Here is a 26,934-nt window from a genome sequence, read left to right as displayed (position 1 = left end):
CTAGCAACTCCTTGGTTTTGCTCCAACTCATTCTTTGGTCTCTCATTTTCATTAAGGCTATGTGGCAGATAATGAGACTTTGCCATAGTTCCTTCTTTCAGGGATTTATTTGGTTAGCTGAAGTACCACAATAGTTTTCTAGAAAATCTTTTTTTTTTTTTTTTTTTTTAATTAAAAAATGGCTTATGTAATGGCCATCTTAGTGTGATTCAGAGATTTGTGTACAGGGCCTGATCAATCCTTGACTATAATGCACATAAGGCTAGTTGAGGGCAGAAGGGTCCACTAATTAACTCTGGCCGAGGAGGAGGATTTTCTTAACAGTATTCTTTGTTGAACTGATAAAAATAGAGCAATTTCTGGTACTCTGGTAGGCTTCAGCATACACATTCCCACCCGACACTGAGGATATTTCACTCTCCCCTCCTTGGCCTCTCTGCTGAAGTTTGTAAGAGTACTAGACAACACTGAAATTATCCTGGAAACTGCGACTCTCCCTTTGGTTTGATAAGCCCGACCTCAGTATCTCAGTTTTGTTTTACATCCGGTTTTGAGTGAAGCTGGGGGCCGTGGGACATCGAAACGCTTTTAAACGTAACTCATCTGCAGTATTCACTTGCTGTTGTTGTCTCGATCTCCCTCGAGGAGGCAACTTTACAGAAGATGGTTTCCTCTATTGCTCTGTCTCCCGAAGTATCTGTGCTCTTAATTCAGCACTTTCTCCTCTGTAATTTTCTTACAGTGCGCATGTTACTCTCCCAGCATCTCTCTGCTGGGTCCCCCTTTCCTGCTGCAGTGCTGCCCCCCCCCCCCCCCCCCCCCCCTCCTCCCCGGGGCGGGGGGGGGGGCCCCGCCGGAGGGGCTCGGACCGACCGCCGGATCCCACCGCTCCCCCGGGAGCCCCGCCTCGGTGCGGGAGGGCGCGGGAGCCGCCCCCGGCGCCGCCGCCGGACCCTTCCCCGGGGCGGGGGCGGGATGCTCGGGGTGCGCTGCGGCCTTTTCCCTCCGCGCCGGCTCCTCCCCTTCAAGTACCCGGGGCGGGGCTGCGCGTGCTGCAGGAACCTGCCCTTTAAGAGCCGCCTCCCGCTGCCGCCACGGCCCGAGCCGCCGCCCGAGCCCGCCCGGCGCCGCCATGGTCTCCTGGATCATCTCCCGCCTCGTGGTGTGAGTGCGGCCCGCAGGGATGTGCGGGCCGCCGCGCAAGGCCCTTCCCCGTCGGGGGAGCCCGGCGGTGCCCCGGGGGGGGACGCGGCCGTCGGCCGGAGCGGGGCTGCAGCGGTGCCGCCGGTTCCGTCCCGCGGGACCCTGTGACGGGGGGGGGGCGGTGGCTGCGGCCGCGTCCCGGCAGATCCGCGCAGGCTGCCGCGGTCCGAGCGCGGCCGGCGGCCCAAGGGCGGTGCCGCGGGGGGGGGGGGTGGGGTGGGGGGGGCGGCCAGGCCCGGCCCCGCCTGGGGAGGGCACGGGGGACCGGCGTCCTGGCGGGGAGCTCGCCGCGGCGGGCAGCGCGGGATGCTGCGGAGCGCTGAGGCGTCTGTTCTCCTCGCAGGCTGATCTTCGGCACCCTCTACCCCGCGTACTCCTCCTACAAGGCCGTGAAGACGAAAAACGTCAAGGAATATGTGAGTACGGGCTCGCCGTGCCGGTGCAGGGCCCGCCCGGTCCCTCGCGGCCTGACCCCGAAGGCGAGGGCTGTCCGCCTCCGAAGGGGCGTCGGGGCAGCCGGGCCGCCAGAGCAGCAGCCCCGACAGCCCCTGGATAAGTTACCGAGGAAGGGTGCTTACTAAAACGGGAGTTTTCAAACCGTAAATGTAGGCTGTTTTTTCTCAGGAGATGCTGAGTGAGGAAGGGAAAGCAGGAGAAACACTTGCAGTCTGGAAGCATCTGAAAGTCCAGGACAAGTTCTTTCCTCTAACTTAATCCTTACTCTGTATCCTTTTAGTGCTTTTTCAGTACTATTGTTTCCTTCCAAAAGGCTGAGTAATCTTGCTTGGTTTGCATCTTTCTATCAACCTTGCTTGTGATCAGTGTTTTCTGTTGGTCAAGACTTTATCCTCCTTTTCTGGAATTGTTTCCCTGTCTCTGTCTACACCATTGTTACAATTACTTTATTTAAAGCATCAGATGCTTTTTAGTGATGTGACGTGTTGTCTTCTTACAGAAGGAGTATTCTAATTTGATTAGTGTAGACAAGGGCTACTTGGCTTATGGGCGGGAAAAGTTTCCAATTATCTAGAGCCAGGAATAACCTGATGGAGAGGAGAGGTGACGTGAATGAATAGGGTATACATTTTGTCAATATTGCTTTGTGATACAGTCTGAGACTCTTCAGCAGGCTCCATTTGCTCCTTACAGAATGACACATCAACAATAAATATTTCAGGATATAGTCCTTTTTTGTCTCACGCTGCTTCAGTCCTCTAGAATTGCCTAGACTTTTCCAATGTGTTGGCTTAAAATTCAGCCCACTGGATTTTGAAGGAGGTGCTAGCTGAGGTGAGAGTCTCACTCATAGTGGACATCTTACATGCCACAACATCTGGCTGAGGTGTGCAGGTTTGGTTTGGTTTGTTGTTTTGTTTTGGTTTGGTTTTTTTAACACTGGTCTCAGCAGAGAAATCAAGATGTGAATGTTTAGGAGGCACTGATATCTGATACAGTGTTTTGAGTGAGTATTAGAGTTATAGTCAGAAATGCGATGAGCCTTACTGAACTTCGAAGTAGTCACATTAGAAACTGAAAAGAAAGCATGGAAGAAACTGACTGGAAAATGAGTAACGTAACCCCCATTTTTAAAAAGGGAAATGAAGACCCAGGGAACTACAGGCCAGTCAGTCTCACCTCTGTGCCTGGCAAGATCATGGAGCGGATTCTCCTGGAAAATATGCTAGGGCGCATGGAAAATAATTAGGTGATTGGTGACAGCCTGACTAATTTGGTGGCCTTCTACAATGGAGTTACAGTGCCGGTGAATAAGGGAAGAGCAACTGACACCATCTGCCTGGACACTGTCGCACATTACATCCTTGTCTCTAAATTGGAGAGACATGGGTGTGATGGATGGACCACTCGGTGGATAAGGAATTGGCTCTATGGTTGCACTCAGAGAATTCTGGTCAACGGCTTGATGTCTGAGTGGAAAACAGAGGCAAGTGGTGTTCCTCAGGAGTTCAGATTGGGACCTGTGCTGTTTAACACTTTTGTTGGAGACATGGACAGTGGGATTGAGCGCGCCCTCAGCACGTTTGCATGGCACCAAGCTGTGTGGTGCAGTCGATACGCTGGAGGGAAAGAATGACATTCAGAGAGACCTTGACAGGAGAGACTGTGCAAACCTCATGAAATTCAACAAGGCCAAGTGCAAGGTCCTTCCCATGGGTCGGGGCTATCCCGAGCACAAATACAGGCTGGCTGAGGAGTGGATTGGGAACAGCCCTGCGGAGGACTTGGGGGTGTTGGTGGATGGAAAATTGACTATGAGCCAGCAGTGTGCGCTCACAGCCCAGAAAGCCAACCTATGTCCTGGGCTGCATCAAGACAAGTGTGGGCTGCAGGTCGAGGGGAGGGGATTCTCCCCCTCTGCTCCGCTCTGGGGAGACCCCCCTGCAGTGCTGGGGCCAGCTCGGGGGCCCCGGACAGCAGAAGGACACGGAGCTGCTCGAGCGGGGCCAGAGGAGGCCATGAAGATGCTCGGGGGGCTGGAGCAGCTCCCCTGGGAGGCCGGGCTGAGAGAGTTGGGGGGGTTCAGCCTGGAGAAGAGAAGGCTCCGGGGAGACCTTTGAGCGGCCTCCCAGAGCTTAAAGGGGGGACAGGAAAGGTGGGGAGGGACTCTGGATCAGGGGTGTGGGGCGTAATGTTTTTAAACTGAAAGAGGATAGATTGAGATTAGATATAAGAAATAAATTCTTTACTGTGAGGTTGTTGAGGTGCTGGCCCGGGGTGCCCAGAGCAGCTGTGGCTGCCCCCTCCCTGGAAGGGTTCAAGGCCAGGTTGGACGGGGCTGGGAGCCCCCTGGGCTGGGGGAAGATGTCCCTGCCTATGGCAGGGGGGTTGGAACTCAATGATCTTTAAAGGTCCTTTCCAACCCAAACCATTCTTTGATGCTATGAAACTCTGAATAATTGCATGATCCTGTGACTTCATAGTTATCTTTGAAGTTATGTATGAAGTAGTATCATATTTTTATTGTCTTCTCTGGCCTTCCTCTTCTCTTTCCTTCCAATTACCTATGACCTTAATTTGCTGCATGTAATTCATATTTTTTACCCAGAATTTTATTCTGGCTCATGAGTGTCTGTCTCAGAATGATTGTGTTCCAGTTACAGAATCTGTGTTAAAGTTAACACAGACTCAGATTTCAGAGTTTTAAATTGTTTTGTTGAGAATTTAAGGGGGGAAAAAACACCTCAGTTTTTAAACAGCCTATAGCATGCTTGTTCTGGAGCTCAAAGACCTAGTAAATATGGAGCCTTTGAATTTTTAAGCAACCTTTACAGTAAAAACCTGCTTATTTTTGGTGGGTAGGTTAGCTGTTGAGGTACATAAATGCTGTGTTTCCTTGCAGAATGTGAAAATTGTCTTGATCTGATTTTCTTTTGGTAGATGTACCTAAATTGCTGTAAAACTTCCCCAATCTGATGGTGAAAAAGATACAAGATATATTATTTGAGTATCATAAAGTTGTCTTAACAATAATATCAACTAGTCACCTGGTTGTAAGCCTCACTAGGGCTGATGTGGAAAACTATGGTATTCATTTTCGGGTTTTGCTTAATGCTTCATTGATAAAGTTTTCTTGAAGTAGATAGTTCTGGATCGCTGTAGCAGAAAATTTTCTCATTTTTATTTTCAGTGCAAGCACTGAAGTTGGTTCAAGAAAATGTACTTGAACTGCTAAAACTGATCTTATATATGTTATTTCTCCTTGAGAGGACTATATCAGAAATAAGCATTTAGATGTTGGACTACCATCTACCTAATTCACTGATATTTGGAGGGCTTCTTCCTGATCAACATAAGTGGAAAGACAGGGGGGAAATCAATTTTGTTAAATACAGGAAAGGGGGACAATATCTGTTCAAACTGTTCTTCATGTGAAAAGTCAGTGGAAAACTTGAATGCTGTGCTACACGTTTTCCAAACCACTGAATTTATTTAGGTTCTTGGTGCAAGTTGAGGAGACTATGTATGTGCAATTAGCTGAAGTTGGTGGTCATCAGCTTGAACAGCAAAGACCTGACTCCTTTTTAATGGATTGAAAAAAAAAAAAAGTAGCCTGGTTCCACCCTCAGTTTCTGAAGGTGTTTGTAATCTGTGGATTATCTGTGGATCACAAACATTTTAAGAAGAAAGATTAGTGAATCTTCCCCTCTGCTTTCTGCTCTTCTAATTTCTGGTCACTTGCACTTCAGGGGCTTTGGATCCTTTTCATTTATTTAAGAGATATATTTGGTTTTGTCTTTGACTGTAGAACATAGAGTAAAGAAGGGCGGCAGAAGACAAGAGGGCAAGAAACCTATGTCCAGTAGCAAAGGTGTGAACACACAGTTTATTTAAACAGTAACAAAACAATGTTTTTCTGTTCTCAGTTCCTCTTCTAATATCCCTGAGCATTCTGTTAGCAGAGTGAAAAAGTCTAATGAGCACTGAGTTTATGGTTTCATCAGGCTGTCTACAGTGGCTGCTCCTGAGTGGCATGAGCCATATGTAACCACAATAGTTTTCACTAAGAAAAAGCACATACTGTAAGTTCATTACTTTGTATTTAATGACATCTAGTGACAAAATGTCAACTGGAGATCAGTCAGTATAGATCCCTTTCTGAATTCCTTAATCAACTAATACTTAATCCCCTGGATAGAAAAGCATCTTCTGCACATTTCATCATCTTATTTGCAACCTTTTCCAGATTTTTCATGAACATGAGCAGCACAGATCTCAGCACTGATTCCTGTGAGATTCCACTGGTAACTTTCCTCATTGTAAAAAATGGCCATTTATTTTTATCCTTTGTTTCCTCTCTTTTGACCAATTTTTAATCGTCAAGAGTCCTTTCCTTTTTATCCTTGACAATTTGGTTTCTTTGAGTGTTTATTTAGGCCTGTTGGAAACTTTGTAGAAACTCCATACACCCTGCCTGTAAGGGAAGCACTATAGCAAGATCTTACGGAAGTCTTCTAAGAGTTCTGATACATTTGTGAGATTGGTTTTTTTCTGCAAAAAACATATTTCTCATTATGTTTTTTATATATATATATATATATGTATATGCTAATTACTTGTATTATTATTGCCTTAATTTTGCCTAATACTTAAGATTTACTGGTATGTAGCTTCTCTGAAATTTCTTGCCCATTGGGATCCCTGTTTGCTGCCTTTGATTTGTCATTATTCACGCACTTTTTCATATGAGAGCCGATTTATGTTGCTACATTGAAGAGTTAAGCATTCATTTCAAAGAGTTGCTTTAGAAGTCAAATAGATGACACCTGGTAGTGGTCCTGTCCAAACTGATGATACAAGGAAAAGGAAAACAAAACCAAAAACACACACACAAAAACAAAAACAAAAAAAAAAAAACAACAACCATCAAACAAAACACAAACCCCAAAAAACACCCACAGCCAGGAGAAAGCCATAAAATACAAGTTTTTTCTACTTTCTATTGTGGAAGAAAATTGCACAATAAAGTGGAAATTATTTGGGATACTAACCACTATCTTCAAAACCATCCACTATGTTGGAGCAGTGGAGGCATCATGATTTTATTGGGTTTTTTAGAAACTTTTGGAGGGCCTTTCAGGAACAGATCACTACGTTTTCCAACAAGTGCAAGTTTGGGGAGGTACCTGCTTTTATAACATCATTTGCTGTACACAGACTGTCACTAAACTGTTCATGTAATTTTAATATCTGGATTAATTTGTGGATTTAATATGTGGAATTTCCTTGATTCAGTTTAGTTCTCTTTTCCCATTCTCTCTCTTTGTTTCCATTTATCTGCTACTTAAATTTCCTTTTACTTCTTAACAGCATAGAAAACTGGCAATTTCCCTTATAATCAGCTCTTCTGCTATAGGAAATTTTTGGGTAGCAGTTTTTATAATTTAGCTGGTTCTTCTTTAGGAATAATTGGCCTGTAGCTGAGAGACTTTTTACTAAAACAGCAGAGTGTGAGTGTGTGTCTTAAGGGGGAATTATTTTATGCTTGTTTTGAAAGAAATACCTGCTGCTCCGGAGAAAAGTGGGAGGAAGTAGGGAGATACATGATAGGTATACAGATGGGCCATAATAGCACAAAGTACACTTCATAAACTGTACTCAGGACCTTAAACAAGAAGATAAGGTTCATGCGGCATGTTCTTTGCTTTCTTACCTCTCTTATTGAGCCTTTATTTAAAAAGAAAATATAAATGCTCACGTAATTTCTGGGAGTAATGATTAAGGCAAAGGATGCTTATTAATAAGGTAGAGCAAAATATGGTATCTGTTGGCTTGTTGTTTTTTTTTTTTTTTTTTTTTCTTCCTTAGAAAAAACTTTAAATCAAGAAAATATAGGGCTACAGTTGAAACTAAACTTTTGCATATGTGTGTGTATGTATGTATTTGTTACAATAATCTTGATGTATGAAAGTATAACTTGTTAGTGAACTACTTACTCTTTTTAGATAGCTTATTTGGGACTTTTAACACTGTTGCATCATGATATTGCTACAAGGGCATGCATTCATCAGTGTATCTGTATGCATTTATCTATTTAGAGCACATTAATACTACATGTTTTCCCAAACTATAATGTACCATTTGATCTGTGACCCTTTCCATTATATGCCTTCTTGTTGGTGAATTCATCTTAATGTGTGGAGATGATGAGTCATTTTTACTGAGAAGACATTTTGCTTTTTTCTGGGTTATGATGGATGTTTATAGAGTGACTGCTCTTTCTTTTGCAGGTGAAGTGGATGATGTACTGGATTGTGTTTGCCTTTTTCACCACTGCAGAAACACTCACAGACATTGTTCTTTCCTGGTGAGGCATGGCTTTTTTTTTGGTTGGTTTGTTTTGTTTTTGTTTTTGTTTTTTTTAAATAAGAGTAGTGTTGGGATGCTAAGAATGGACTGACTCTCCTTTAGGGGTTTGCAATCCCTGTGAAGAGTCTGCAGATTTGTAGATATTGTGGGTAGTCACTGCTGTCTTAGCTGCTTCATCTGTTGTACTTGTAAACAGTTAGGATAATTGTTTTTGTAGGAGTATTTGTAGGAGGATCTTTGTCCATTCATAACATAAAATACTTTTGAGAAGCTGTTAATGTGAACTGGTGAAGTTTGAGAAATGGTCTAAAAGACACTTAAAAAAAAATGATGGTAGAAGGAAGCGATCTCTTTTGCTTTGCAAGCCTGTTGCATGCAGGAGCAGATCAGATGAATGTCTGTGCTCTGAATGGTGTTCTGGTCGATGAAATTCTCTTCCACTAGTGGGGGTAGGGTGGAGTGGAGTTTGGGGAAACAGGTTCTTAATCCTTTTAGTGCTGTGTGTCATGGTCGGCAATATGGAGGCCTCCAAAAATGACAAATCATTGTTACATGTCTTCAATGGAACCTTTGGAACAGGATATCTTCAGTTTCTTCATTGCTTTAGTGCATGCATCTCTGAAAGAATACTAGTCAAGAGTTGCATCTTTTTTAAAAAATCATGAAATGCCTATGTGTGCCCTACAAAAATGCTCAGCAGTTTTGTCTGTTTCTGCATTAACTTTGAAAATCAAAGATCTAAAAAATACGAGAGCTTGTTCACATACTTAAAATGGACCACTGAAAACAGAAGTCTCTTACTACTAAAAGAGACAGTAGAAAGTTTGCATACACTTGTTTCAATCTCTGCTACTACATCTTCGAAGAGACTTTACTGGGTAAGGGCTAGAGATGAAAGACTTATATATGCTGCCTGTTCTTTTTCATTTACACTGATCCTCCTTTTGTGTCTTATCTGAGGAGTACCTACTGGAAGTTTCAGGAACTGAGCCATCAGCCTTATCAGGAACTTGAGATTTATTGAGATGTGTAGTTGAAAACTTTGGAAAATGAGATAGAAACTAATGTAATATTAACATCCAGTGGATACTCACTGAACAAACTTCAGAATTATGAGAGTAGATATCAGATTGTAATTTGGTGTGTTTGCAGGGCTGAGAGATGCCCTGTTTATGGAGTTTTCATGGCTATGGATGAAAGACTAAATGAGACTCGAAGAAGGTATGTCCTAGGATTCCAAAGAGGGTTCTGCTATTTTGACCTGATATATCAATTCTTTTGTTTCTGAGCCTTTACCTTGCCTTTGCTCTTTCTGCCTATGCTGCTCTGTACCAGTTATCTTCGTCTGTCTCTGTGCTGGTCTTGATTCTGGTTCTCCATCTTTCTCTCTCTCGTTCTCTCTCTCTTTCTCTTTTGTTTGTTTTTTTTTTTTCTTCCCTCTTTCTCTCAGGTTTCCCTTTTATTTCGAGCTGAAAATCGCATTTGTGATTTGGCTGCTCTCCCCTTACACCAAGGGCTCCAGTGTCCTCTACAGGAAGTTTGTGCACCCAACGCTCTCCAATAAGGAGAAGGTACTCACTTGTTAGAAGATACTGACCTGTCTGGGAGCTGACTGACTTTTGATTCAGTTATGCCACAATAAAAACTGAAATGTGTGAATCATGCTTGTGCTGACATTAATAGACGTAGAATGATTCTGTCTCTGACAACAATGTCATACTGCAGCTTACTGAAGATTATAATGTAGCCCAGTAGTTTGCCTAATGCTTAGAAAGCACATTTGGCTAACCCAGTGTCATGAGCCCTTATAGTCACTGTTAGTGGTTAAGCTCTTTGAATCACGATAGGAGCAGTGTGCTCTGTAGCCATGCTGTTTTTTCACACTGTCTGTATAAGCAACTGCTTTGTTTCCATTGTTACAATTTGGAAATAGCATACATTAAGCAAAAGTTGCATTTGCAAACTTTCTGTAAGTAGCAGAGAAACTGCAGTTGTGTGATCAATGACAGCTGATGCTGGTAGCCTGGAAAAAAAAAAAGCATCCAGATGAACTTTGTGTTTTTAAGGGTGATGGTGGGGAGGCTTTGATCATGTTTGTAATGAGGAACTAAATGCCATGTTCCACATTGCCTTCCTAGGAAATTGATGAATACCTTACTCAGGCTCGTGACAAGAGCTATGAAACCATGATGCGAGTTGGCAAGAGAGGGTTAAACCTTGCTGCTAATGCAGCAGTTACTGCAGCTGCAAAGGTAATGCAACTTCTTCTGTAACATTCAGGAGTTCCCGAACAGTTTAGTTATGTGTGGCAGAAGTTAATGCTGTGGATCTCTTAGGGGTGCTGGTACTTGGCACCAGTCTACATTTCCTTTACTCCAGTTTGCCTTGCAGTTAATCCCATTCTTTGATTTATGAAAAGTGGAGGGAGAGTGGAATGGATTTTGCTTTAACCTCTTCCCTCTTGGTCTTGGGAGCTTACTTTTCTTTTTGCCTTCTGTTTTTTTTTTTTTTTTTTTCAGAGTACCCTAGTCAGGAATAGTCCACATTTTCTCCTCTTCTGAATGATCCCATGTGACATGATCTTAGTGAAAGCAAAGTGCCCTTGACCCTATTTATTTTGTTCTCTTAGGGCCAGGGAGTTTTGTCTGAAAAGCTGCGAAGTTTCAGCATGCAGGATCTCACTCTGATCCGGGATGAAGATACTGTGCATATGCGAAGCCATGAGCCACAGCTGCACCCCTCTGGTGGGAGTCTTCTTGAAACCATTGAGGATTCAGGTACAGAACACCTCTGCTGGGCCACTGTTTGAGGCCTCATGTGGTGAGCCAGGAGGGGAGGAGGTTTTCCCTGGACTTTGCATGCATTGAGTCTCAGAAGGACTGTGAGATTCCAAATTATTTGGGAGAAGTTATGCTGTCTTCCGTAGGCCCTTCCCATCTACTAACACATCTTTGTACTTTTTGGATTATCCTTCTTAAGGATTGCTGAGATCTCCCTTTCATGTGGGTACTTCAGGATGGGCTATTTTAGACTTCATGTGATTTTTCAGAAGTATTTGCTAAAACTTTCTTATTCCTTAGCTTCCTGTTACTCTTCAGGAGAGGAGAGCAGTGTGGCACAGAGGTCTAATGGAACCCCATCAGAGACTAGAACAGACCCATCAGATGAAGATGGAGGAGACAAACTTCCGAAACGTACCCAGAGTCTCAAAACTCCTAAGAAGATGCTGAAAACTGAGGTGAGCTGGTGTGTAAATTATTTCCAGCACAGACATTGATTTTGTGAGCTTTGTTGAAAGGCTTCGGCTTCATAGTCACAGTGCATTTTAGAGCTGTTTGGATAAACTTTGTTGGACTAAGTCTTCGCTAGTTGAGTCCTACATCAGAAAAGTTGCTGTCTACTTGCTGTATTAGTTTCTAGCTTTTGAATTCTTGTCATACCTGTGAGCCTCTGTCGTAAGCCAGGACCCAGCCTTGCTTTCATTCTGGTTTTGTGTTGAAGAGTGGGGCATTAGATATTTTTTTTAACAAGTTTTGTTGACTCTATCCTCTCCCCTGTCTGCAACAGTATGAATATATAATACAATACTACTGTGACATTTATCCCTGGGACAGCCACTTTCTCCTCATCTAAAATGCAATGGTTCTATACCTTCTCAGGCCTTCCTGGACTTCTGCATGTTATATACGGGGAAAATGTAATTTCCCCCTCCACACCATTCCACTTCCCCCCCTTATTCCCTCCCCAGCCCAGGGTTTTGTCTCGAAGTTTGGATAACTAGACATTGTCGAGCTGTCCCCTCCATATGTCCATGTGATCCAAGATATTTACAGCCATTCAGATGGGACATGAGTTGTCTGTATTCTTATTAAAACAAACCATACATGAAAATAAATGCAATTGTGTCCAAGAGCCGTTTTAGCTTTAACAATTTTTTTGTTCAGCTGTTGGTGTGTTTTGTATAACATGCTTTTTTGAGATGCTGCTTTCCAAGTTTTGACTTTTACTTGAGCATTCCTTGTGGTTTGATTTATAGCTAATAAAATGCTTCTCCCTTTTTGTGAAGTTGGGATCCTATTTACCTGATTCAACTCAGACTCCTATTTTTGTTTTTCATTTTTACTTATGATAAAGAGTGCTATATGACTGGCTCACATTGTCAAACTTTTCAAGCTAGATATTAAATAATTTTGGGGAAAGTAATTGCTTAGAGCATTTTAAGTCGTACTGTTAACCTGGTTTTACGGTGTACAGGATGCCTTTGCATGTAATTAAGTATTCTTTGTAATGGAATCAGAGAATAGCTGAGTTTGGAGGGGACCTCTGAAGGTCATCTGATCCAACCCCACTGCTGAAGCAAGGCCATCTAGATCTGGTTTCAGTGGCTTTAGAGTATCTCCAGGGATGGTCATGTATGTCTAAATATGCACTTAAGATCAGCCTGGATCATTTTTAAATTTCCAAGGCTTACATCTGAGTTGACCCCACTGCTTTCTTCTCTAGTATATTAGACAGGAGCAGGGAAACAAGAGGAACAAAATTTGGTTCCAAACTTCCAAGTGAGGAATTTTTAAAGTGAAATCGTGAAAAGACAGTAACAACTTCTCTGTGCTGTTTATTGTGAATACAGAAATCCAATAAAGACCTTTGCAGGCATATTGCATTTTATGTTCCGTCTGTTTGGATCTTCAGCTTAAATGTAGGAATTGTAGGAGGTCTTTGAGATCTCCAAGATTGCCTGGAAGGGCGGAATGCATCGTAGATCATAAATACAATCTTTTTGCCAATTTCTAGAATGAAAAATACTGGAATAAAGTGTGCAAAGTTGAAGATGTTTCTATATCTTTCAGATAACAGCATTTGGGATAGCAGTCAAGAAGCATAAAAGTTACAGCAGTGAAATGTTATGTGAATGTTACCAGTTAGAAATATTGCTATATCTAATCTTTTATCGAGACAATTGTCTTCAGTTTTATCGCACTTGTGTTTTAGAATGTTTTCCTCTCCCGGTTGCTATTTGATGGATATGCTCAGAGTGACTTGTTTACTAACCAAAAACAAATGGAATGGATAAGTAGCTTTTTTGAAACAGTGGATGGCATGAATTAGGGTCATCGTGTTGTAGTTGTTTTGTCCTATTTTCACTCTGCATTCCTGTATCTTTCTGTTAGACATTTAGGTGTTAAACTAACCTAAGATGCTTCTTTTTCTTTCTCCTCAGCTTCCAGTAAGAAGTGTGAAAGCCCGCCCTAAGAAGAAAGCTGCAGGCTCTCTTGCTTCTGGCGAGTCATCCTAAGGAGACCTTCCCCTCCCCAGCACCTGTCTCTGTCCTGGGATTTGCCTATCACTTTTGAGGGGAAACTCCCCAAAGGAAGAGAGCTGAGATTCATGTACATAACAGATACTGCTTTGTAGAGCTCATTCCAAAACAAGGGGGAGGCTGGGATTCAGAAAATGGAGTAGAGGATACACATCCTCAGGAATCTTCTCCTTTTCATCTCTCTGGAGGGAACGCTGATATGTCTGTACATAGCCTGTTGCTTTGGAATTCCCACTATATAACCCTAGTTGGGGAGAATCTTTGCTGGAAGAACTGACTAGGGTTAGAGACATCCATTGCACAGAAGCTGGAAAACTATTAGACACTGGAGTTCCACGGGGGTGGGTGGCTCCCTAAAATGTATTATCTTGCTCTGGGTATTCTTCTGCAGCTGTGTGTTGTTAAGAATTGCCCACCATGATTCATCCTCCTTAGGAATGGACTGTACCTGTCATGTCCATCCCCTTTGAGAAGGTAACTGAAATGATGTATGATGAGTGCTTTTGAACATAAAGGACTAGCTCATGGGAGGAGTATGCTAGATTCCCATTACTAGTACTGGATGTTGAAGAGATTGGGTTTTATTTATTTTTTTCCGGAAGGTGAAGGAAGGTAATTGAAAAACTGAGTGTGATGGAGTAGGCACAGGTATCTGTAAGAGTTAACGATTGAAAAGGGAAGTTGAACATCCGTAAGATTTTGGCTCTCTTTGAAGCTGCTTGAATTTTCTGTCAGGTTCTCTTGTTCACTTTGATTCCTGTGAGAGCATCAGAGTGAGGTGAGTCCCATGCAGTGGGAAAAGTTGGCAGGGAGGCTGTTGCTTTGCCATTTAGTGGTTGAACTCCATGTCATCCTGATGCTTGTTACTATAGACAAATTCTTTCATTCTAGCAGATGACTGGGGAAAATCTGGCTCAGTATAGTCTGCAGGCATGCTTGAGAATTTCAAAAGTCCTTATCTCAGCTCTAGGAGGTCCAGTCCTCAGGGCATGAGAACTGATAAATAGCTGATATATGAATTTCACTAATTCCAAGATTCCATTTATGGGTGATAAAAAGCAGGGAGTAGGGCACAATACTGTGATTAATCAGTCCTCTATCTTACTGCAGCCCTTGCACAGATTTTCTGTCTAACCATGCTCCGTGTTCATTAGTGTTCTGAGACTTGAGCAATATGTAACACTTGAGACAGAACCATATTAAATGTAGACTATATATTGTGGGAGTGAAATTGCAGTACTGCAGAAAAAATTTGCATCATGCCAAGCCATACCGGATTCTAATCTGTTGAACATGGTTAAGGGGAGATCCCCTGTACACATCAACAGAGTCAGTGGGAATTTATGAGATGAGTAGGGTTCCTGTTATTGAAACCTATAATGGGGGAGCACCATTATAGACATGGTTGTCTGAATGAATACTGGATGGTCTTAATCTTTATTGAAACTAGTTAGCAAAGGGACCTCGCTCCTCTTTCCCTACTGAAGACCATTCTTGGCTCTAGGTACAGAAATTTGTGTTTGCCCAGTATTTTGCTGTGGACAGTGCATAGGAGCACTTCTGCAAGTAATGTTCCACAAGTACTTCTGTCCTAAAGAATAACCCTTCAAAAGTTTGTAAAGTTGAAGGTTAGGACTGAATTTTTTCTTGTTTCCCATTGTCTTGGTGGCAAATTGTTATGAATTGACTGGTTATTTTAGGAAACCACTTAGCAAACACTGCATATGTGTCTCATGAAGCACGATCTCCTGAAGCAGGAATTCTTTGTGTTTCCAAAGGAAATTCCTCTCTTCTGTATGAGGGATAAAAATCTTTACTGATTATGTGAAAGATTCAGTTGTGAGGAATTGCTGTCCTAGATTTTACTGTACAGAACAACATGGAACCATTATTCTCTACATACCAAGTATCTCTATGACCACATTTCTTGAAAATCGTTTTTCTTTAACTAAAAAATTCCATAGCAAATTATTTATGTAAATCATTGTGAGGGCCTTGATTTGGAAGCCAAGGATTAGTTAGTCTCCTCTTAGGCTGACCTTCGTGCCCTTTCCTTGCACATGCATTGTGATAGTCTCGGATTACTCAGTTTTCACACAGCGACTTTACAGGATGTTTTCTAGAATCAGTTCATTTGTAGTAACTCTTCTTGCTTTGAATCATGGGAAGAATTTCTGAAGACTCAGTTTTGGCATATGGATTTACCTTTGTCTTCCTGAGATAGGTCCTGTGCTGAATATCTTTCACTTAGTGTTGATGCTTGATGTCATTGGTCTGTAAGTACAGGTCAGTCTTACTCTGACTTTTGTTGTGCAGGGGAATTAAATGACTTGTGATTGTGAGGGAGAGTCTGGAGTAGAGTCAGGGACTTTTATCTAGTGTACGATACGAAGCTGATGATGTCTAGCAGCAGAACTTACCCAGAGCAAGAACAATGTCTTAGTGTAGACACTATTTTCTTCTTCCAGTACAAATATGACTGCTAGATTGTGCTCTGCTTGATCAAAACCTCTGCAGATCTGCCACCACCCACGTGACCTCTTAGTGAGTTTCTAGATGTAGTTCTGCATTGGATGGCATGGTCTTGCATAGAAATTCTCTTGTTAATGAGAACGCTGAATGTGCTGTTTTGATAAAATGCTTTTATCAGCTGTTGTTCAGTGTTTTCAGCAGGAAATGCTGGAATGTAGTTTCTCTTCAGTATCATCTGTGGGCTTCATTGTACAATTAAGCAAATGGTTAAATCTTCACCTAGCAGTAGAACCCATTGTGTTCAGTAAGTGTTTATACCCCTTCCCTAATACATCTGGGCACAAAGAGAAGCACAGTAAGAGAAGGTGATACCTGAAGTTGCGTAGGATGGGGCATAGGGGGTGGTATGGGTGTGTCAAACTGTGTGCCTAAAAAGTATCCTGAAATACCTGTAGCATGAGATACAAAGTGAAGCCATGACTGCCTTTTGGAAAGAAATGTTGCACCTCCACGCTGTACGAGCAATTATGAGCCGGTGTTCTGCTTTTTTAAAAGGAAATAGTGAAATGTGGTTTCCCTTCTGAGAAACTTAATGATTTGCTGCATAAAAGGGAAAACTGTTTTCTTGCTTGGCAGTATCCTCCATGATGGGTAAGAAATAGGAAAATATAGGGGAAACTGCTATCAGGTTTTAAAACTTACACTTCAGCTAAACATCTTAATTTCTTACTGTTCTTTATCAAGTTTCTGGTTCTCCAGCCTTATGTTTCCAGTCTGGCGGACTGATTTCTTTTAAACTAGATTTTAACTTCCTTGGTAGGTAGAGGGTGTATTGGAGAGAGGGATGCTGGTGTTCTTAAAATGCAAAGCTTGTGCTGGGGAAGCTACACCTTCCCACATTTTAGTGAATTGAGTTCCACTTATTGTCCTTTTGCAGTGCTGGGCTTTCTTTTTCATATATCCCTCTTGAAAGTATGACTCTCCCACAATATACGGCCAAGTCATTTCTGCCTTGAAAAGCAAGATTTCTAGAGAACCCCAACTTTCCAGAAATTGTTATTTATTCTTTGCCATCTTAATCAGCAGAAAATATAGTGCCTTAGGAGGAGAATGGGATAACTATGGAGTACTCTGCTGGTTCTTTGATCTGCACATAGCATTGTGTCAAGGAGGCTTACATGTTAACTGTGAAGTGTCATTGTATGCTTGAGATCATCTGTTGAATTAAGCTGAGTTTTCCTATCTGTCTTCCAAACTTGCATATAATGCTGGAAAGTGTGACTTATGCCTAAGAGAGAAATCTAGGCAAAAAACCCCAACTCTTATCCTTCTTTGTGATAGGGACACTGTATTGTGACATTACTCTGCTACTTGCTAGGGAGATGCTGAATGACATCTCTCTGGGTAACTGATCAGTACTATAGCTTTTCTTGCTTTACCTACTAAGAATTTGTAATGTGCCACCTGGCTGAAGCATCCTGTGGTGCTGCTTTCTGGGTTGTCCTGTAAAGTCAGATATGTAGAAAACCAGGAAAGTATTATGAAGCTAAATGAGCTCAGAGTCATTGGAGTTGGAAGATACCTCTGGAGGACATCTGGTTCAACCTCTCTGCTCAAGCAGGGCCACCTAGAGACAGTTGCCCAGGAGTTCCTGTGTGCTATTTGTGGTCTGGAGCCTACTGAATTTATTGTTCTAGGCTGGCATGTGCAGAAATGCATATGCTGTATGGGGATGTACTTTAGTGTTACTGAGGAGAATGAACTTCTGGTCACCTTTCATCTGGAATTTGGCACTATTACCAGACACTGTAAACATAACTCAGTCTTATGTTATTTATAGGTATTAAGCCTGGAGGCTTCAGAAGAGATCTTAAGAGGTGTGCAGAGTAACTTGTGAGGGCAATTGGTTTGAACAGTAAATGAAGGCAATAAACCTGCATAGCAGATAAGAACCTGTCTTGTGAGATGGAATTAGAGTGGAAAATGGGCTGTGTACACTACAGAGTTGTCCAGGAAATACTGCTGACTTCATGATCCTCAAGCAATACTTATACTCTGCGCTCTACAGACTAGAGCCTGATTTCTCTCTTACAGCACTTCTTTCTCTGTGTTCTACCTTTCTATGCTGGGCTTGAACTACATGCACTGAGATTCCTGAATCTTTCATCACTTCAGAACAATAAAATTAGAATTTTACCTCAACAGGCAGCTGATCTGCAGGGAGGACCAGATGATTATCAAGTATCTTGCATCACTTTGTAGTAGATATGTTATGCTGGCAAAGCACCAGCAGGGAGCTCCGGAGGATACATTCATCTGGGAAATTACTGCTTCCCACAAAGCCTACGTTTTTGGATGAACTGAATGCTGGACCGTGCTATGCTCATATACACAGCTATCTGTAGAACTGCAAAATTCAGTGTCAGAAATGCCAGTGCTCTATTTCTGATGAGAACTGAAATCAAAATAATAAGAAGTGAAAAGAAACTGGCAAATTGTTTTGGGTATTTTTCTCCAATTTTGTAGGTTCATTTAGGTCTTCTTTGTTGCTTCTTTGCATAAAACCTTTCTGTAAACCCCTTGCAAGCAAACCGTTACTTCCTTGCTGTTTCTCAGCTGCTATCCTTTAATGAACTAATTATGTTTCTTACGTTTTCTCTTACTAAGCAAGGGACTACTTCCACTTTGCTGACCGTGGAGATGTGAAAAATATTGTCTTTCAGAGCCGAAATTTAGCCTTTTTCCACTATTTAATCCTATGACCTAGAATCATACAGTGACTTGTACAACAAGGCCTAAGGCTGGATTCCCAGGTGGAATCTGGGCATCTATTGTCAATAGCATAGTTTGATGTATTTTCCTTTTTTTTGCAGTGGGTTCTGACTGAAATATGCTTACTGCAGACCCTTTGGACAAGAGCATTTTGTCTGCATTTAGCCAAATAATGTTAGAAGTGACATTTGTAGGAAGGATGCAAAAGTGAGTGAACTCTAAAGGATCAAGAGTTCGAGTCTTCTGTAATATATAACTGTCTGAGACTATGTACAAGATTTGTGGCAGCAGTAGAAATGCATTGTTATACTGACTTAGCAGAGATGGGGAATTCAATCATGTTTTTTTGCAGCAGGCTGGGAAAGAGAGTCAGGCTGGATGGTAAGCATATAAAATTTTTAAATACAATGGAACTAAGTTTTTACTATAAGTAATACTTAGTAACTTACCTAAAAGAAAGCAAGTTGAGAATTTTTGGTGACTTTATATAATTAGCAGGTAAATTGTCCTAATTGTCAAACCTAGTATTGAATACAAACCTTTTGTATTCATTCTTCTGCCTTTTTGGGAAATCACTGAGTTGATGGACTCTTCAGTTTTGACTTGTCTGTTAGATTATTTCTCAAAGGTTGGGAATATCACATAGAGATAAATGGAATTTTTATTTTGGCACATGACCATAATTTCATGCCTAAATTCAGGCATGCTGAGTTATGTATGAGACAGTGTTGGTTGAATTAAAGCCCAGTAAGAAACTGGAGAAGCTGAGACAGATCTAGCCAGGTAAAGATGACTGAAGGAACTTCCCTGAAGTGCAGAAATTAGAGACTGTAGCAGTGCTTGGTTTTGATTCAACATTTTCATGACAAAGTTCCTGTTAGCACAGTGCTGATCTACAGGTGGTAAAGCACAGGGGATTGTGAATTGCTTTTTGTCCACCAGAGGGTATAAGCATAACATACAAACACTAAAAATGAGAGAGCAGAGATTTGTCTGATAGCAGTTGAATGATGACAGGTTGAACGCCAGTATTTCCTATGGGTGAAAGTGAAGGTCCTGCTTAGGAAGGGATGGGGGGGGAGGGAGGGAAAAAACTGGGGCTCTAGTGGAGAAATACGAAGTAATACTGAAGTTAACTCCTGACTAAAAAGGCTATTTAAGCTTGCTGGGCTTGCTGAGACGATGGTGTTAGAGAATAACTGTCCTGAAATCTTTTTCTTGTCCATTCAAACAATTTTATAGCTGCAGGAAGCAGCTCTGTAAATGGCAGTGTTTGTGATTTATCCCCCCCTCTTTACAATTAACCAGTTTCTGTGTCTTTTTGTAATCAGTAGTGTTGCCCTAATTTGTACTCTGAATTTTGTAGTATTTCCTGGTAAGAATGAGTAGTTTCTTTCAATTGGATCTATACTCTATGAAAATAGAAGCAATTTTAATCTAAAAATACAGATGGATCTAATGGTTACTATGGTAATTTGTGACCATGGCAACAGAGATTTAGTATTCTGAAGAATATACAGGTTTTTGGTTTGTTTTTTTGGGGGGGGGGGGAGGGGAGGGAATGTTTTGGGGTTTTTTTTAGTCAAGAACCTAATTAACAGTGCAAGCATTTCAGGAAAGAACATTGACATTTTTATTTCTTAACCATGGAAGATCATATGGGTACAAGGGATTTTTACATTGTCTCACATAAGATTTTTATAGAAAAGCTGATGAAGTACAGACTGTATGAGCAGACAGTGAGGTGGATAAAAAACTGGCTGAATGGCCAGGGCCAGAGGGTGATGATCAGGCCCAGTAAGTCTTAATTAGAGGCCAGCAGCTAGCAGCATACCCCAGGGCTCAATACCGGGTCTAATCCCATTTAACATCGTTATTAATGATCTGGATAATAGGGCAGAGTATACCCTCAGTAAGTTTGCTGATAACACAAAACTGGGAAGAGTGTCTGATATGCCAGAAGGTTGTGCAGAAGGAGCAAGAGTTATAAAGAATGTCTGACCTTGCATCTCAAAATATATGGAAATCCTAATAGGACCGTAATGACACAGTCTGTGGGTTTTTCTGATGTTGAGAAAGAGGAGGTCTTTTATCTGCAACATCATAGATGGAGACTTACAGACTGAAGAAGTGTCCAGGACATTTCAGGAGGTTACAGTAGGAAAGAAAAATAGAATTTAGAAGAGGGCTGGGGATTCTTTAATGTCAGACCTTGTACAAAAAAAAAAAAAAACAAAAAACAAAAAAAAAAAACAAAAAACAATGTGCTTCTGGTCTATTTTTCCATCATATGATCAGAGTTAAATAAACAACGTAGTGCTTTCAGGCAGGTGCTAAACTTCAGCTACAAGTTGTGGATTGCCCTGATGTAGTTGAGACCCCCAAGAGCATTTATTGCATTATAGGAAGCACTTAGTAATGATTTAAAAGAGTTATATTTAGTGAATGGCTGTCTCTGCCAGCATAGAGCCAATGTAAAGGCTCTCTACTAGCCACACTGAATGTCAGTTTTGTAAAGAAATGTACTGGATATAAATTTAGCCAAAGACAAATCACAAGATTTTCCAAGCTTTCTCTTTTTCCTAGGCCCTAGTAGGGAATCTAGTAACTGAATGGAAATTACAGCATGGCTGCTATCTCTTAGTAATTTGGGGCAATAACTGTCTTGAATTAAATAGAATCTAAACTGCATTTAAAAGCAAATTTTTGTAAAGGCCAGCTGTTGTGACCATTCTGTGTTTGCCACAGAAATACAATAACTGATCAGTGGAGCCACTGTGGTGCTCAAAGGCTATTACCTCAGAAAAGGGAAAATAGAGAAAAGGCCAACCCAAACTGAATTGTTTCAGCTAGTCTAATCTCCTGTCTCTGATACTGCTAAGTCTCTTTGATGACCAGTGGGCAGTCTGGAGTTAACACGCACGTTGAAGAAGCCTCTTCCTGACACTGTCACCTTTTTACACATGCTCTGAAGCACAGTGATGTTAAATGACTGGGTTATTGGGGTTTTGGGGGGAGAGGCATTTTGAATTCTTTCACTGGCTTTTTGTAGAGGTATTTGGTCACTTGCTGCACTATAATGACTTAAATGTAGAAACCTTAAGGTATCATGATCTCATGTTATGCTTGCTTTGTTACCCAGACTCTTTCTAGGTATCTTTTTGCATTCTCTTTTGTGAAGGCCATTAAAGAAAATCATGTATTATCTCTTCAATATCTTGCTCTTTTGCTTTCATTAATTTTCTCCTCTTTCTGTTGTTTTTCTTCCATTTGTGCCCAGAGTATGATGCAAAAGGTTTTATTGATGCAGATGTGTTTTCATTCCACAGGGTGGCAGCTAATCCTTATTTTCCTTCTCGGTTATTTTGACATTTCTGCTAGAAGCAGCTTTCCCAGCTGAGTCCCCATCCAAGGCATAAGGGTCATGAACCTGTAAATACAGACCTTCTGTTGGGATTAGAGCATTAGGAAAATCTTATTATATTGTGTCTGTTCAGGCTGTATCAACTTGCTGAAGATTGTAGTAGCTGACAAGACCAAAAAAAAAGCATCATCCAAGGACTAAATTTTGAATATTATATATTGCTACTGTTTTGTGTGGGTCTCTCTTGTTAGTGGTGCTCCAGGCATAACTGAACACAAGTATATGGTGGTACCTCTAGACAAAAGTTGCTTTGATAGAGGCTTAGTTATTGACTGGGTGGGAGAGAGAGGTTCTGGGAGTTACTTATTCATTTTTTACTTCCAGTTTATTTTGACAGATAAATGTCTCAGATAATTTTAATTTAAATCTCCATGTGTCATTAGAATAGGTTCATAGGTTTATGAGTTGAATGTACGGCTTTTTGGTTTTTTGCTATTGAGTTTAGTTTCCTCCCACCCCTTGCCCCAGTTTCTTATTATTGATGCCTGTTAATATTTTTCTTTAAAAGGCTGCTGTTCCGTTATCTTCTCAAACTGTGCTCCTAAATTGTTTTAATTTATCTCTGTGTCTTTCTTTTGTGTTTAGTCGTCTGCCTTTCCCCTTCTCCATTGTTGAATAAAGATATGAAACCTAATACAGAGTCCTGCTATTTCTGCTATATAAAAATCAAGGCAAGTCTTGAGACTCTGGTTTGCCCTGGCTTTGTTTCCTCACTCTAGATGTTACCTCTCAGTTAGGCTGCATCCGCTTCCCAACTGTTAACTGAGGACTTTCATTCATATCACAAGTGTATTTGTAAAGTGGCCTCTTTACTCCTGCAGGTACAGATCACTGAGGCCCTGCTAGTGAGTAAAGTGGGTAATCAGAGCTAGCAGTTGTAGTGACGGGGGCAAGAAAGGAATTCAGCTAGCAGGGTTCTACTGGCATCTTCCTGTTTTGTGTTTTGGATAGTACTGAGATCTCAAGCTGATGGTCTGTGGTCTCCAGCTGGAACTTAGTAACAGCACTAATGGACTGAAGTCTCTGGTTTTGATAGAGTTGAAATTCTTTGTGACTTTGAATTTCAGCCAAGCTTTGTCGTTTTTTCTTTTTTCTTCTTTTTTCCTAAGTGTAATTTTCCTTTGGGACCTTCATGTAGGTGAAGCCTTTCTCTTTTCCCACCCTTGCTGTCATTTTTTCCTACCAAAGCTATGAATGTCAAACCGGCCAGCCTTCTGCCTCTGTGGATGTCCTCATAAAGGAGGCAGATTTGCTGCTACTGCTGCGTCTGTTTCAGCCAGCTCCGAGTTGACATTCCCAACCCTAGCAGTCAGAAGCTGCAATGTTTATGTAGTATACAGAAGGTGTTTCTCTGTATTTCCGGGCATATGCAAAAAATATTACGTCGTTACCTTGCTCTCTGTATATGTCTGTGACATTTCATATCCCCTCTTTTCCCAGAGAACTCGTGTATATTCATGTATTTGTTGTACACTCAAATATGGTACAACAGCACTTGACCTATGCAGAATGATTACAGGAGCAGTTAGTGAGTTGTACTGTTTTGGACTTTGAGTTTTACTGTTTGTTAGAACACTGGCAACTCTTGAATATCAACCTCTTCTCCTAGGCTAGCAGGCTCAAGTGAAAAGTAGCACCGAATTTGTGAGTTGTAGGTAATAGGTTAGAGATGATTGGCAAGCAGTTTAGTCTGCTAGCACAGCAACTGAAATAATCCTTTTGGATCCCAGAGATTTATTATCTGGTCAGAAGCATTCATCCTGGTTTATGATGTTGACTCACTAGAGCTGTCGTTATTTGATAATGTGGATAACCATGAGGCTTTGGGACCATTCTGTGCATTCAGTAGATCTATGCAATCCTTATCAGCCTGACTTCCCATGGAACGAGAGTACAATTGTCTGTCCTGAGCTGACGTGCTTTTTTTCTACCAGTTGGAAGGGGTATGACTTGTGTTCTTCCTAGCATACAGAAACTATTAGGATTGTTTCTAAATCGTAAATGTCATTTGGCTACATAAGACAGGGATTGAAATGAAAACAAGGATACAAAACAATGAAGTGTCTTCAGTGTGATGTATTTGTGCTTCTGCCTTTGATTTGACATGCAAAACCAGGCCTTGTGTTCTTTCTAATGGACCGTGCTACAAGCAAGGATCAGTTTCATTTCAGAGCCTCTTAGTCTACTGGCTATAAGTGGTAGTATCAGGGGTAGAACAGTATATCAGAGGTGTTCTGGGTTTAGCCTTAAAAATGTGTATTAGTTGTTATCATTTCATATAATTGTGCCCAGCCATTTGGCTGCTTTTTATCTAATCTGTTTTGGCTTGCTTGTATGCACTTTTCTATGAAAAGCTTTCCTTGGATGGTATTGAGTAGGTGAAGACTCTTTTGAAATGGGTACCTGTAAAGGAAAGGATCAGAGATTCTACGAGAGAAATTAAGAATTATTTCAGGGAATGTCTGTTTAAACCCTCCAAACAGCTTTTGCACATGTTTATATATTAGTGAATTACAGATGAAGGAAGCCAAAACTTCCAGTTCCTTAGCACCAAAGGAATATTGTCACTCTAAACTCCAAGAAAGCTGACACAGTGAAACCTGTGCTGTGGACAAATAAACACAGCTTTTTAGTTAAAACTTAATTTTCTTAATCAGAATGAGTTCTTCAGCACACAAAGCAAATAACTGTGATTATATCAAAACAGTTTTCCTGATAGGCAGTACAGGAGCGATGTGGTTCCAGTAGGAATGCAAACAGGCTGTTGCTATGGAGCTTCTGCCATCATCATAGTAAAAGACACTGCAAATGCTGCCACAGTCAGCTTGCAGAAAAAGCAGTCATAACCTTAATTCATTTTTACAGAATTCATAGATTATATGTTCTGGCAGTGAAACAAAAGAAGAAACAGTCCCACCAAAGAAATTTGAATTCTTTTCGGAAAGTGAGCTAACTCATGTGCCAGGATTTATGGTATATTTCCATGCAACAAGAAAGCAAAAAGCCAGAAGCAGGGAAAGATGACTTTATCAATCAGTATGTAAGTACAACAAAGCCAGTATCTAAGAGGAACATATATTGGTTGAATTAAGTCACTGTACACAGATGTGCACATCTGTGGTAGAAGACGATACCCACCCTGAAGAAGTGACTTGAAGGAAGATGATAAACACTAACAATTAGAGCTATGAAGTCTGGAAAATCCTGGTCTGTTTAGAATTACTCAGTATAGAAAAAAGAAGTAATTGAATACAGTGTTTAGTTTAAATTATTAGTTCTAATTTTACACTGTCATTGCTATAGTGCACACATCTCAGATGGATTTGTGGGCAGAGAAGATGGTAATTTACTAAACTTTACATACCTAAACCTTTGTTATCTTATAAAATACGCTCTGATTTGAATTTCGTGCATTTTACCTGAATCACTTTTTGTGCAGAAGTGTTCAATAATGAACATAGACTCCTTAAAAGTAGAATGACCTTCTCCCCGCATGTGAGGTTACACAAATGAAAATCGCATACAGTGATCTTTTCTTGCTGCCATAATATATATCAAATATTGATCCAATGATTTATTACTGTGCCGTGTATTTTGTTTTCTAATATTCTTTCCAGGTGATGAAAAACATGACTTATTATTGGAGGATAGTCCTTTTGAGTTGCTCTTTTCTTGTCATTTTTTTTTTATTCATTTACTGCCATGATTTTGTTTGAACCCTCTGATGAGGTCATCCTGCACCCCTGAAATCAAAAGTAATTTAGCTGTTTAGATACTTGTAGATTCCTTTGGTTTTCATCTCTATAATTCAATAGCTTTTACAATGCATCCTAACTTGCATTATTTGTGGATTTAATATATGATTCACTAATGACTCTGAAGTGTATCAGGTTTTAAAGTATTCTACTCAGTTCCCTTTCAAAAACATTTCTGTTACCTTTGTAGATCTTTCTCAACATAATTGTTATCTTGTAAAATTAAAAATCTGGATATATAATTAAATGTGGTTATAGTTCTTCATAAAATTGCTCTGTTCCTTCCCTTCTGAAATTGCCTGTGAGAGAGTTTAAAGTATATAATTTCATGTCATATAAAATATGCATACAGTGCACTTATCCCAGCATTCCAGAAATCATTTTCTTTCATGTAGTGGGTGCTTATTATGTGACTAAAGCTTTAAAAGTCTTCAATACCATGTCTTCCTCTGTGTCTGTGAATGTACTACTGGCCTCTCTCATGCAGTAAATTCTGTCAATTTGTTCTTATTTGCCTGTATTGAATGCAGAGGGCTTTGACTCCCCCGCTCTGGTTACTTTCATAAATATGTTTGTGTTTAAAATATGTTTACAAAGAAATAGCTCATGTGGAGAGAACGTGTGTAAGGTCCTTGACTTCTACTTACCAGTGGGCCCCACGATTTCTTTTGTCTTTGTCCCTGTTCTATTTTACTGTGAATCAAAGGATGACTTGTAGCAGAATCACTTATACACGGGACGCAGATTGGTACCTTCTATCTGTAGGCCTGTGGGGACAGTTGCCGGATTTTGAGAGGTATGATGAGGCATTCATTTTCTTGAAGTGGGTCTTTTCCATTAAATACTATTTAATTAGTGGTGAGGCTAGTCTCTAAACTCTACACTGTTGTGAAAACCAAAATTAGTCTGTGGTTTTATACCTGTTTTGAGACTTTCAGTTCTTTCACATGTCTGTTTTGTCAGTTACTAGCCCTGTTCTAAACAGCTTCTTCCTTGACCTCTTCCATGAAACTATGACAAACAAGGAAAAAATTTCATCAGATTGACATTACATACATCTTAATTGCATACTCATTTACCTTGAGTGTTACTCACTATGCACCTTAAAATTTGGCATTTTTTTTTCTAACTGCAGAAAAAAAAAAAAAAAATTAAACGTGGGA

At 40.9% G+C, this 26,934-nt stretch overlaps 1 protein-coding gene across 9 annotated transcripts; it reads left to right on the top strand.

The window, feature by feature from the left end:
• The first annotated feature begins 932 nt into the window (after positions 1–932).
• Positions 933–26,208, top strand: REEP2 (receptor accessory protein 2). Of its 9 annotated transcripts, none has more exons than XM_042790248.1 (10): positions 1,126–1,164; positions 1,547–1,619; positions 1,828–1,927; positions 5,475–5,530; positions 7,950–8,026; positions 9,543–9,599; positions 10,167–10,280; positions 10,658–10,805; positions 11,109–11,266; positions 13,250–19,673. In XM_042790248.1, exons 4-10 carry the CDS (start codon positions 5,515–5,517, stop codon positions 13,322–13,324), a joined length of 645 nt encoding a protein of 214 aa, XP_042646182.1. In that variant the 5' UTR covers positions 1,126–1,164; positions 1,547–1,619; positions 1,828–1,927; positions 5,475–5,514; the 3' UTR covers positions 13,325–19,673. The 9 variants fall into 9 exon arrangements, 8 of the variants coding, with proteins under 8 accessions (XP_042646177.1, XP_042646176.1, XP_042646179.1 ...); XM_042790247.1 differs by having other exon boundaries at positions 9,479–9,599; XR_006165102.1 differs by lacking the exons at positions 1,828–1,927; positions 5,475–5,530 and adding an exon at positions 21,922–26,208 and having other exon boundaries at positions 934–1,164; positions 13,250–13,822.
• Positions 26,209–26,934: the final 726 nt, after the last annotated feature.

This window comes from Tyto alba, unplaced genomic scaffold (genome assembly GCF_018691265.1).
Source record: "Tyto alba isolate M040663 unplaced genomic scaffold, T.alba_DEE_v4.0 Super-Scaffold_17, whole genome shotgun sequence".
Classification (NCBI taxonomy): domain Eukaryota; kingdom Metazoa; phylum Chordata; class Aves; order Strigiformes; family Tytonidae; genus Tyto; species Tyto alba.
Note: the sequence above shows the minus strand (reverse complement) of the source record. Positions and strands in the feature narration are given on the sequence as shown.